The sequence below is a fragment of the Gopherus evgoodei genome, chromosome 1 (assembly GCF_007399415.2).
Source record: "Gopherus evgoodei ecotype Sinaloan lineage chromosome 1, rGopEvg1_v1.p, whole genome shotgun sequence".
Taxonomy (NCBI): domain Eukaryota; kingdom Metazoa; phylum Chordata; order Testudines; family Testudinidae; genus Gopherus; species Gopherus evgoodei.
Genome location: NC_044322.1, coordinates 48,731,594 through 48,744,289, shown reverse-complemented (window position 1 = coordinate 48,744,289; position 12,696 = coordinate 48,731,594). Strand labels below are relative to the sequence as shown.

At 47.7% G+C, this 12,696-nt stretch overlaps 1 protein-coding gene across 1 annotated transcript in view; it reads left to right on the top strand.

The window, feature by feature from the left end:
* Nucleotides 1-12,696, top strand: part of SMAD9 (SMAD family member 9) — an 80,737-nt gene that overhangs the window by 38,768 nt on the left and 29,273 nt on the right. The window contains 1 exon segment of the mRNA XM_030563483.1: nucleotides 2,717-2,974. Within this exon segment, the coding sequence (XP_030419343.1) occupies nucleotides 2,717-2,974 (258 nt within the window).

The following is a 12,696-nucleotide window of genomic DNA, read 5'->3' as shown; positions in this document are numbered from 1 at the left end:
CTAGGGCAAAGGAACAGTGGTGAGTAGAGATGATTTAGGTAAATCACTCGCACAGACTGGGTGTGATGGGGTCAGACAGGGATTCAGTGTCAGACCTCTGTTACCCTGTCTCCAGCATGGCCACTTCTTAGGATTCAGAGAATGGGCAATCTGCGGGCAAAGGAGCAGGGAGAATAAGGAGCCTCTGGAGATTCACTAGCCACAAATGGAAAAAAACCTCCACTCTCCTTGCTACCCCAGTAGCTTCATCCTCTAGGCACAGTATGGCATAGGCAGCAGAAAGATGGTGTGATGTGACAGAAGCAGTGCACTGGAGAAGTGTGGATGTGCCAGTCGGAGCTGGATATAACAGTTTAACAAGCTTATGGAGCAGCAAGGCTTGGAAACTCTCTTTGCCCACTTATCGTGGGCATGTAGGAAGCCTTCCCTGGCAAGTGTCATCAGCACCTGCAGACTGTCAGGGGTCATTTAGGCAAAGAATTGTTTCTAGTCCTCATGGTGCAAAGAAAACCGTCTAAATACAGAGAGCACAAGTGATCCAGTGCTAGCTTCCTAAGTCTATAGACAGGCTACTGCAGTGTGACTGCTCCTGCTCAGAGCTTCCACAAACTGCAGTACAGTGAAAACACCACGGCCACCCCCTTTTTTGGCTGCTGTGAACCCTGTCGGCTGCCAGGAAATGACAAAGTCAGGTCAGGTTTCATGTTCCTGCTTGGGGAGATTCTGAAGAGCAGCAGAATCAAGCACTGGAGCTATTCATTGGAGAAAGAAGACTTTTTAAAACCCTAGCAGCTACGGGAGAGGTTGAGCAGTAGAGACGCATCACAGTAAGGAGATGGAGATGGATGAGAGGGCAGGGGACCACCAACCCAAACTCATCACAAGCAGGAGAGAGGAACAGGAAAGAATATTCCTTCTTTCCAGCAGCCAGAGGGGATTGGTGTCAGGCTGGAGGATTCCAGTTTATTGGACACATCAAGCAAGAGGCAGATTAGACAGATGGAGTCCTAGAGGAGACTGTGGACTAGCACCTGTAGGAATTCCAGTGCCTTTCTTGTTTCCCAGTAGTTGAAGGTGCTGCTTTTCTCTTGGGCATTGTCTCTGGACAATTAATCCCTTCCCTACTCCAGTCCCATAATAGTCAGGTCCTCAGGCTATTGGGTTGTTATGTGTCAGTGGGTTGGGTGGGAGTGTTGGGGGAGGCAGGAGATAGGAAAAGATGGATGGGATAAGTTATGAAAGAACAATAGAATATAGGAGGGATAGCTGCAGTGGTTTGGGCATTGGCCTGCTAAACCTAGGGTTGTAAGTTCAATCCTTCAGGGGGCCATTTGGGGATTGGGTCCTGCTTTGAGAAAGGGGTTGGACTAGATGATCTCCTGAGTCCCTTCTAACCCTAATAATCTATGATTCTATGAAAGATCTTAGGGTGGTGGCAAATGGGGAAGACAGGAGAAACAGAATATCTGGGGGGAATCTAGTGGATACAATGTTGGGCAAGAAAAAGAACACAATATGAAGAAAGAGGGAAGGAAAATTTAAAAACAGACAGGAAAAGTTACAACCCCCGTATTTTCACAGAAAAAGAGAGAGAATGATGTGACGCTAGGAAGTCTAACAAAAATGGGTGATTGTAAGTTACAATCATGAAAATCTATTCAATGGAAAATTAATTGACAATTTGCTATCATTAAATACAGCACACAGCTCTGTCCCTTTTCCATTGCTGGGGGCGTGACCTTGGGAGCAACATAGCAGTACAGGATAATTTCACCCTTGCTGGTAGGGTTAGTCCTTGGACTAGAGTGCACACAAGGTTATTCTAGGCATTTACAGTGCATTAACTGACTTCTATGCTGTTAGCAACCATATATATCCAAGTCTGTCTTGCTGCTGTTCTTACATGGATTCCACCGTGAGCACTATGACTCCCCTCTTTCTCCGGACCTAGGCTGAAATACCAGAACAAATAAAAGAATTGATATTCGGAAAGGATTGCTATAGGCGAATCCTACTTGATACCTGTGTGTATTTTCAAGTACCTAAATACATTTTAAAATCTGGCCTCTAACCTCTCCATGCCTCCGTTTTCTCATCTGTAAAATTCAGATAGTTATACTGATCCCTATACCTGAAAAGCGCCAGATATTATTATTTATTATTAAAGTGGGCTCTGAGTTTGACAAATCCTGCTTATCAAGAGTGTTGTGCAAATCTCTGGCTTCCTCAGTATCCCAGAAGAGAGATTGTGAGAGCTGTAATTTTAATAGGTATAAATGTGCCACTTCCATTATTTTAGGGGGGTGGGCGGTATGTGTGTATGCATACTATCTCTCCTTGGTGAAGACAGTTGGAGTTTTGTTCATGTAGCAGCTGCAGAACTGGGCCTGCTGTCTGAAAGCTTTAGTCATATTGTGTAAGGAATGGTAGTGTTGCCACTGAAGAAAGAAGAAAGCTCAGTTGCTGAGCAGATTTATTATCCTCTAGTTTCAATGAAGGGTGCTGGATGAACTGAGTTGTAACAACACCACACTGTGAGAACTCTGGTAAAGGGTATTTAAAATATGTTTGTAACACATTTATAGCAACATTCAGGGGATAGTATATGTGAAGTGATGTTTTGGTAGTGTGGTGTGTTGCTCAGATGCAGAAAGAGATACAGCACGCTAGAGTAGATGTTTGACTAAAACTTGTACTCTCTTGTTTTTACTTTCAGTGTTGCCTCCAGTACTGGTTCCAAGACACAGTGAGTTTAACCCGCATCTCAGCCTCCTTGCCAAGTTCAGGAGTGCTTCCCTCCACAATGAGCCTCTGATGCCACATAATGCCACCTATCCTGATTCTTTTCAGCAAACTCCCTGCACCCCTTTTCTATCATCACCCAGTAACATGTTCTCTCAGTCACCCAGCAGCATCAGCTATCCTCACTCTCCAGGAAGTTCTTCTGGACCAGGAAGTCCATATCAGCTCACAGGTAAGAGGCAACGATGGTCTCCAGATGCCCACCCGTGGCAGTGAATGTGAATGCAGGAGGAGATCGTACATGGTGTTTGGAGGCTGAAGCAATAGATGGACATGCTCTCTTAGGAAGCTGAATAGATTAAAAGAAATCAAATGAGGCTTTTCTTTAATACTGTCTGTGAGCTCTTGGCAAACCCAGTAGCTCTCAAGGTGCTTAGAAACTCCAGCAGGAAAGTCAGTGGAGCTTGTGAACTCCCCAAGTTCAATAGGTTTGGACTTTTTCTTGGGGGGAACGGGGATGAGGGAAACAGGGAAAGTAAAATACGAAGACATTTGTTGATGTCACTTGAAGTTCATGAATAGAAAGACTTAATTCAGGAAATTAAAAAGATAACTGATCTGATCCAGTACCCACTGCAGATGATGGAGGGACTCCCATTGACTTCAGAGGATGCTGAGTCAGCACCGAGGTTTCCTTCTTTGTAAAGTTCATTCATTCATGTTGCACATATTGTGAACCTCTTACCTTTTAAAGTTTCTAGGAATATATTGATACTCGTGGTATTCAACATATGCCATGTGAAACAACTCCAAATTAACATCACTACAGAAATCTTGGCTCAGATTCTACTCGTGTTACACCAGTGTAAATCTGTTGATTTCAGCTTTGGGTTTACATGGATGTAATTCATGTAATCTTGCATCTTAACTTTTGAATGTCTTGACTTTTGAGCATTTAAATTCCTGTCCTTAATGTTTTCATTTGTCCTTTATTTATTTATAATCCAACACTATGGACATAGGAAGATTTTGTTTTCCTATATTTTCTATCGTTTCTTTTTTGCATCTTTAATCATTTTAGCTCATATTCCACAACCTCACTGATGTACTCCCCAGAATGACAGGGTATATGTAGGGCCTCTCTTCTCACTCACTGTGGTTTTACACCTGAGTAACTGTTGACTTCGATGGAGCTGCTCCTGATTTATACTGGTATCCTTGGAAGATGAGGCCTGCCAATTCAGCTGATCCTGAAAGCTTGTAAAACCACTTGAAAATGTAAGTGGCTTAATCTGCATTTTAGCATATCCGAGCATACGCGATTCTGAATTGGAGACAAAATTATTTGATTGCGATTTAGTCAGGGACAGCTGAATTTAATTTTTAAAAAGGCTGTGGTAATTTCAGGAACCTTCAAAATATGCAATAGCTATCTGGGTAACTGCATAACCCTTTTTTCATTTGACAAGGGCAAATTTATTGACTCTGGTCAATAAGCCTTACAGCCCTGTGGACAAGGGTAAATGTAGTGATTTGGGCCAGTAGGCCTTACTGTCCTGTGAAATGGAGAGGATTTCCTGACTCTGGCCATTGGGCTTTACTGTTCTGTGTAAAGGAGGGGATTGACTGACACTGGCCCCTACGCCTTACTGCCCAGTTGACAAGGGCAAATGTATAGACTTGGGCCACTAGGCCACACCGCCCTGCCGATAAGAGCGAGCGCATGGACTCTGGTTGGGAGGGACACAGATATAAAATACATACTCCCCCGCCCCCCATTCCCTAGGAGAGGCAGACCCACTTGCCCTGCACAGGACAGGGTTTCCCCCCAAACCCTGTCACACATGGTGGAGAATGTGGGCAGTGCCCCAGGCCTGAGGAGAGGCCTAAAACCAGTAGATCCGAGGGGAGTACGGATTTTCTCCTTGATTGCCCTGATGTGCTAGTGACCCAAAATTACTGGAGTAATGGACTCGGATAAGATTTTGAAATGGCTCCTAGGAAGCCAGCAGCAACAGGCTGCACAGCAACAGCAGCAATACGCCCAGCTGTTGCAACAGGTGACGAGCCACCAACAGGAGATGATGCTGGAGTTGGCTGCCCAGCAGCAAGCTCACCAGGAAAGGCTTGTCCAACAAATGGCAGCATTACTGTGGCCAGGCGGACCGTCAGTCAGCCCTCTAGCGGACCCTCAGCCGGGATTTCTATCACTTGGCCTCCTCCTAAGGCTCACAAAGATGGGGCCTGGGGATGATCCTGAAGCCTTTTTCATGACATTTGAATGGGTGGCCACCACTGCATGATGCCAAGCAGGACAATGGGACACCCTTCTAGCCCCTTACTTAACAGGGCCAGGCCAGGCGGCCTACTGCAGTCTGGACACCCAGGACACCCTGGATTATGAAAAGATGAAGACAGCCATATTAGACCAGACAGGTATCAGCCCAGAGACCTACCTCCAGTATTTTCATCAGGAACAGTACCTGCAGGGGGTAGGCCACGAGCAGTGGCTCAGTGTCTTCAGGAGTGTGCTTGGTGATGGCTAGGGCCCAACCAGCGGTCCGGTGCTCAGGTGGCAGAAGCTGTAACTTTGGAGCAGTTCACCCAAATCCTTCGTGCCGGAGGGAAGTAGTGGTGCATAGACACCGCCCCACAATGCTTATGGGAGTGGTTGGACTGATGGAAGATTACTTGGCAGCTGAGACTACGGAACCCTGAACCCCGCAAGATGGAGGAACCTGGGGGGAGAAACCAGCCAGCGGGGGGAACCCCACTTGGCCCCTCTGGGAGGACTGCAGTGTTTATCAGGAGCCCCCATCAGGACCTGTGACCCGAATGAGAAACTGACCACCACCTGAGGATTTACAGGGCAGGAAGAGACACCACTTGTTGGGATTGAGCCAACTTGAATAGACACGCTGCCCAGAGAAGCGAGAGACTGTTGTTATGAATGTGGTCAAGAGGGAATGCAATTATGGGCAGGTCTGGGTAGCCAGCCCACGGGCCCAAAAGAGGGGACCAGGGAAACTTGGGGTATTGGTGCTCATAGAAGGGATTCCTACAACGGCATTGATCGACTCCAGCTATAGTCAAATTCTCATCCGGGGTGATCTTGTTCCCAATCTTGAGCCACGTGGAACCCCCATCTACGTCCAGTGCGTCAACGGAGACCTATATTTGTATCCTACTGCATGAGTGACGTTGGAGATATACCACCGAAGAGCAGATCTCTCGGTGGACGTGACCCCCAGACTGGCCTATCCAGTGATTCTGGGATGGGACTGGCATTGATTCCTAGAACTATTGCAGGAGTCCACCCAGGACACTCCGGCAGAAGGCGAGGAGCGGGTAAAAAGAAGGCTGCTCAGGAGGGATTGGGATGATGACCCAGGGGAAGGACCTTCCAGGTCTGCCAAGATCCTTGTATCCCCATCTACACGAACGGATTCCTCTGTCGATGTGCAGACAGAGCTCAAACACGACGGTGACTTTATTCAGGAACAAGGAGAGGGCCCTATACTTAGGCATGCCTAGGAACAGGCCACCTCTAGAGAGCAAGAAGTGGAGGAGTCTCCCCTAAAGCCCCAAGGCCCACACTTTGAAATATGGCCTCTATCGGCTGGTGGATATGTTTCAGACTCTAAGTATTCCATCAGATGCTGGTCCCACAGAAGTTGTGCCAAGGTCTTTTACGCCTCACCCATTCAGTGCCCTGGGCAGGATACCTGGGGAGAGAAAAGACCCGCCAACGGGTAGCGTGGTGGTGGTTCTGGCCAGGTATCCACCAGAAGGTGAAGAATTATTGTGCCTCATGCCCAGAGTGCCAATGCATGGGCCTGAAAAGAGTGCTGAAAGCATCCCTCATTCCCCTCCCAGTGGTTGGGATCCCTTTTGAATGAATAGGACTCGACTTGGTGTGCCCACTAGAAAAGAGTGCATCTGGCCACTTTGTGATTTGTGGATTACGCGACTCAGTACCCAGAAGCAGTCCCGTTATGGACTGCCACTGCCCCTAAGATAGCCACTGAACTCGTTAAGGTCTTTTCCCAGGTGGGGATACCTTGCAAAAACTTAACGGATCAGGGGACAAATGTGACTTCCCGATTGATGGTCGACCTCTGCCATCTTTTAAGTATACGAGCCCTCAGGATATCCCTATACCAATCCGTCCATCTGGGGGTGGTAGAACTTTTTAACAAGATCTTGAAGAGCATGCTCCACAAATTTGTGGAAGAGGATATATGACGGTAGGATACGCTACTCCCAGCCTTGTTTTTTGCCATATGTGAAGTACCCCAAGCTTTCACGGGGTTCTCCCCCTTCAAACTCTTATATAGGAGACAGCCCTAAGGTATCCTCGACCTTCTGAAGGAGGGCTGGGAAGAGCAAGGGACCCAGGCAAAGGGGGTTGTTCATCACATGCTACAGCTACAGAAGAGGCTTCAGAGGCTTTGCCAGGGAGAATCTGGAAAGGCGCAACAGAGTCAGGCACAACACTATAACAAAGGAGCCAAGCCTTCGGAGCTTTGAATCTGGAGATTGGGTCCTAACCCTGCTCCCCTCAACCAAATCCAAACTATTCGCTAAATGGCAAGGCCCCTTTGAAGTCATGTGGCGGATCAGACTGGTCGATTATGACGTTCGGCTACCAGGCTGGCGCCGCAAGACATGCATGTATCATGTCAATTTTCTAAAAGCCTGGAGGAGCAGGGGATACGTTACTGATCACTCCCTATCCCCCTGCACATCCAAACCAGAATTAAGGCCCCTGGCGGAAACCTTTTGAGGATGGGCCTGAAGCGATAGGAGCAGGACTACACCTGACACAGAGAAAGCAACTCCAGGGACTCCTGAGGTCTTACCCAGAGGTCTTGTCGGCTTGGACAGGATGGATGACCATCATGAGTTGTCATATTGCAACTGTACTGGGACAAGGTATGCAAACCCCACTGGCCCCTGCCCAAGAAGATGTGGGAGGCCATTCAGAAGGAAGTCTAGGTCATGTTAGATATGGGCATTATAGAAGAATCTCATTGTGAGTGGCCAAGCCCAGTAGCCCTAGTTCCGAAACCAAACAACTCCATCTGGTTTTGTATTGACTTTATAAAAGTGAACGATATATCTCTGTTCAATGCCTACCCAATGAACTCCTTGAGAGATTAGGGGGAGCAAGTTCCTGTCGACTCTGGATCTCCCCAAAGGGTGTTGGCAGATCCTTCTGACCCTGACCTCCATGCACAGAGATGGCCTTCCCAACCCCCTTTGGCCTATACCAATTTGTGACCATGCCATTCGGGTTACATGGGGCAGTGGCATCCTTCCAATGTCGTATGGATTGGATATTACAACCCCAGAGACAGTACACTGCCACTTACGTTGACGAGGTTGCAGGAGCAAACCATTCTGATGTGTAGAAAAAATAGTAAATATGGCAGGCGACCAGCCTGACTTAACAGTGAAATCCTTGCTGATCTTAAACACAAAGAAGAAGCTTACAAGAAGTGGAAGGTTGGACAAATGACCAGGGAGGAGTATAAAAATATTGCTCAGGCATGCAGGAGTGAAATCAGGAAGGCCAAATCACACTTGGAGTTGCAGCTAGCAAGAGATGTTAAGAGTAACAGGAAGGGTTTCTTCAGGTATGTTAGCAACAAGCAGAAAGTCAAGGAAAGTGTGGGTCCCTTACTGAATGGGGGAGGCAACCTAGTGACAGAGGATGTGGAAAAAGCTAATGTACTCAATGCTTGTTTTGTCTCTGTCTTCACGAACAAGGTCAGCTCCCAGACTGCTGCACTGGGCAGCACAGCATGGAGAGGAGATGACCAGCGCTCTATGGAGAAAGAAGTGGTTCAGGACTATTTAGAAAAGCTGGATGAGCACAAATCCCTGGGGCCGGATGCGCTGCATCCGAGGGTGCTAAAGGAGTTGGCTGCTGTGATTGCAGAGCCATTGGCCATTATCTTTGAAAACTCATGGCGAACGGGGGAAGTCCCGGATGACTGGAAAAAAGCTAATGTAGTGCCCATCTTTAAAAAAGGGAAGAAGGAGGATCTGGGGAACTACAGGCCAGTCAGCCTCACCTTAGTCCCCAGGAAAATCATGGAGCAAGGAGTCAATCCTCAAGGCATCAATTCTGAAGCACTTAGAGAAGAGGAAAGTGATCAAGAACAGTCAGGATGGATTCACCAAGGGCAAGACATGCCTGACTAACCTAGTTGCCTTCTATGATGAGATAACTGGCAATGGTACATATCCCTATAGCCTTATGATTTCCAAGTGATTCACTACCCTGGAAAGGCGCACGCCAATACAGACTTCTTTTCTTGGCCGGAATGTAAGGAAAGACACACCGCCCCCCCGCCAGATCCATTCTTAAAGGGGAGAGTGTTTGGACTGGATGGGGAAGGGTTAATCCTACATTTTGGGTTGAGGAAGCCACACCCACTGTACTCTACTGGGCATGCTCCAGGTGAACTGATATAAAAGAGAGCAGCTCAGCTCAGCTGGGGCTGACTGCCATGGATGAAGGACATGTGCCACCTGCCCCAGCCAAGGCTCAGCGGAAGTCTGGGACCCTAGGAGCCGGGGATGTTGCAGCCTAGGCAGACACCAGGACAACCCTGGAGGCCTCACAGGATTCAGAGGCTCCAGAGACAGGGCAGACCGAAGAACCTAGAGGTAACTGGGATGCCCAGACCACAGCAGCAGGGATGACGGCAGGAAGCAGCCTAGGGGAATCAAACAATGGACTGGTAAATGAGCCGAAGCCTTGAGTCAGTGCATTTCAGTCAGAGCTTTCCCCTGCTGATTCAGTGGCCTGTGCTATGGCCACTACCAGGGCCCTGGGCTGGGGTCCAGTGGCGCGGGAGGGTCTGGACCCCCCTGCTGGGGGTGCAACCTCTCCCTCTGTGTCTGGCGGTGGCCACTAGGCCTGACTGCCCTGCCGACAAGGGCAAATTTATTGATTCTGGTTGCTAAGCCTTACAGCCCTGTGAACAGGAGCGAATGTAGTGATTTGGGCCGGTAGGCCTTACCGCCCTGCGAGAAAGAGGGTATTTCCCGACTTTGGCCATTGGCCCTTAGTGCCCTGCGAAAAGGGGCAGATTGACTGACACTGGCCCCTACACCTTACTGCCTGGTTGACAAGGGCAAATTTATGGACTCTGGCCACTAGGCTGCACCGCCTTGCTGATAAGAGTGAGGGTATGGACTTGGGCTGGGAGAGACGTAGACATAAGATACATACGTCCCCCTCCCCCCAATTCCCTAAGAGAGGTGGGCACACTCACTCTGTACAGGATGGGGGTTTCCCCTACCCTGTCACAGAACCCACCGTTATCCTGGCTCTCCCATTCCCCTCTTGCAGCCCAGATAGTCCCTCTTTCATTGTAGCTGGTTCGTGATTGCCACCAGTGTGCTAACTGTCCACTTGCTAGCTCCAGACATTTCTTCAGCACTGCTGCTGCCACATCCCTCTCTCCACACTGCTGCCAAGAGACATGGGAGCGGGATCCAGCAGCAGCAACAGCACAGAAGAAACAACCAGATCCAGCAAGCGGACAGACAGTAGCCTATACCCACCCCGTGTGTGTCCCAGAGGTGCTTCCTCAGCTCTGATGCCTAGGATCCCACTTCCCCCCACCGTTGCCTGCTGCCCAGGGAAGTCAGTGTATGCACGATCCAATCTACCTGGACCCTTCTGCAATCCATGTGAGTTGGACCACCATTTGGGAAACACTGACTAGCACATTAGAGCTGTCGTGGTATAGATCCCCACTCTGAACCTTAGCGTCCAAAAGATGGGGTACCAGCATGAATTCCTCTAAGCTCAATTACCAGCTTAGTACTTGTAGCGCTGCCACCAACAGGAATTCAGTGCCCTGGTACACTCTGGTCCCCCCAAAACCTTGCCCGGGGACCCCCAAGACCCAGTCCCTCTGGATCTCAGCACAAGGAAAGTAAACCCTTTCCCTCACCGTTGCCTCTCCCAGACTTCCGCTCCCTGGGTTACCCTGGAAGATCACTGTGATTCAAACTCCTTGAATCTCAAAACAGAGAGGAAAATTCACCTTCCCCCCCTCCTTCTCTCTCCCCCTCCCAGACTCTCCCTGAGAGAGAAAGTAATCCTAACACAGAGAGAAAATTAACCCTTTCTCTCTCCCTTCCCTCCTTTCTCCCCACCAATTCCCTAGTGGATCCAGACCCAGTCCCCTGGGGTCTCACCAGAATAAAAAAAAATCAGGTTCTTAAACAAGAAAAGCTTTTAATTAAAGAAAGAAAAACAGTAAAATTATCTTTGTAAATTTAAGATGGAATATGTTACAGGGTCTTTCAGCTATAGACACTGGGAATACCCTCCCAGCCTAAGTATACAAGTACAAATTAAAATCCTTTCAGCAAAATACACATTTGAACTCCTTCCAGCCAAATACACATTTGCAAATAAAGAAAAGAAACATAAGCCTAACTCGCCTTATTTACCTAGTACTCACTATTCTGGACATATAAGAGAGTGTATCAAAGAGATTGGAGAGAAACCTGGTTGCACGTCTGGTCACTCTCAGAACAACCACAAACACTAACAGCACACACAAAAACTTCCCTCCCTCAGGATTTGAAAGTATCCTGTCCCCTGATTGGTCCTCTGGTCAGGTGACAGCCAGGCTCGCTGAACTTGTTAACCCTTTGCAGTCAAAAGAGACATGAAGTACTCCTGTTCTATTAACCCTTAACTATCTGTTTATGACAGGAGCCCTGGTCCTGGGCACTGCTGAAATATACATAATAATGACATCAATCTGGATACTGTAATTCTTGCTGTTTTGCCAGTTCCGTGGTCACTTTACAAGTTAGTCTGTATTTATCCACTATATGTGAATTATATACACTGTGCGGAGGCGCAGTGCCTATGTACCACTTAATTCCCACTTAAGCCCTCATGGGAATTAAATAGGGTTTAAGTGGTGCACAGTGTTGGGGTTCCCCGAGAACTCAGTTCGACTCCAGTCTGGTCACTCAGGTTCTTTTTTTTTTTTTTGTCATACAGCAAAGCTATGCTAAATTGATCAGATTCAAGTGTAGAGGGTTGGTATAGGGCAGGGATTGGAAACCGTCGGCATTTGTGGCGGCGCTGTGCCTGTGGATGGTCAACGTAAACAAAATGTCTCGCAGCCTGCCAGCGGATTACTCTCATGCGCCTTGTGCCGAAGGTTTCCACCCCCTGGTATAGGGCGTACAACACATCCAAAGTTACACTGCAACTTTCCTTTATATACATTTACAAATTACATTGCATTTACTATACATTGCATCACATTTGGGGATTGGCTTGGTCACTTTGTAGGAACCAATCCCTGTACAGCATGCTCTGTGCATGTACAACTTATTCTTTACCCCATCTTTATGTTTCCGACTTAGCTTGTCCATTGTAAATGGTTCCCTGGGTGTTTTCCCATTTACCTTAGCCGGTGCAGACATGCTGTTTTCAGCCTGCTGATCCATTTACCTCTCTAATCCTATCTCCAAATAAATCAACTCTCACCCATGCCTAATGACTCACATCAAGCCAGGTCGACATAGATGTCTTTTGCTGTCTCTCTGCACAGGGGTGAATTTCAACCTAAATACTTTGATTAGTCCTGCAAACATGTAAAGACCTGTGCAACTTTACTTGTTTGTAGTCCCATTAAGTTACTACTCCCATGAATAAATTGACTCCTATGCTTAAGTGTTTGCAGGATCGAGGTCTACATCTGTGTTTTCTAACATGAAAACAAGGTCTTTATTTCAGCTTTCCAACGCACTCTATTCCATCTTGGCATATATTAGAATGGAGGATGCTTTCCTGTTTCTAGTATCATAGGGGTAGCCGTGTTAGTTGGATCTGTAAAAGCAGCAAAGAATCCTGTGGCACCCTATATAGACTAGACTAACAGATGTTTTGGAGCGTGAGCT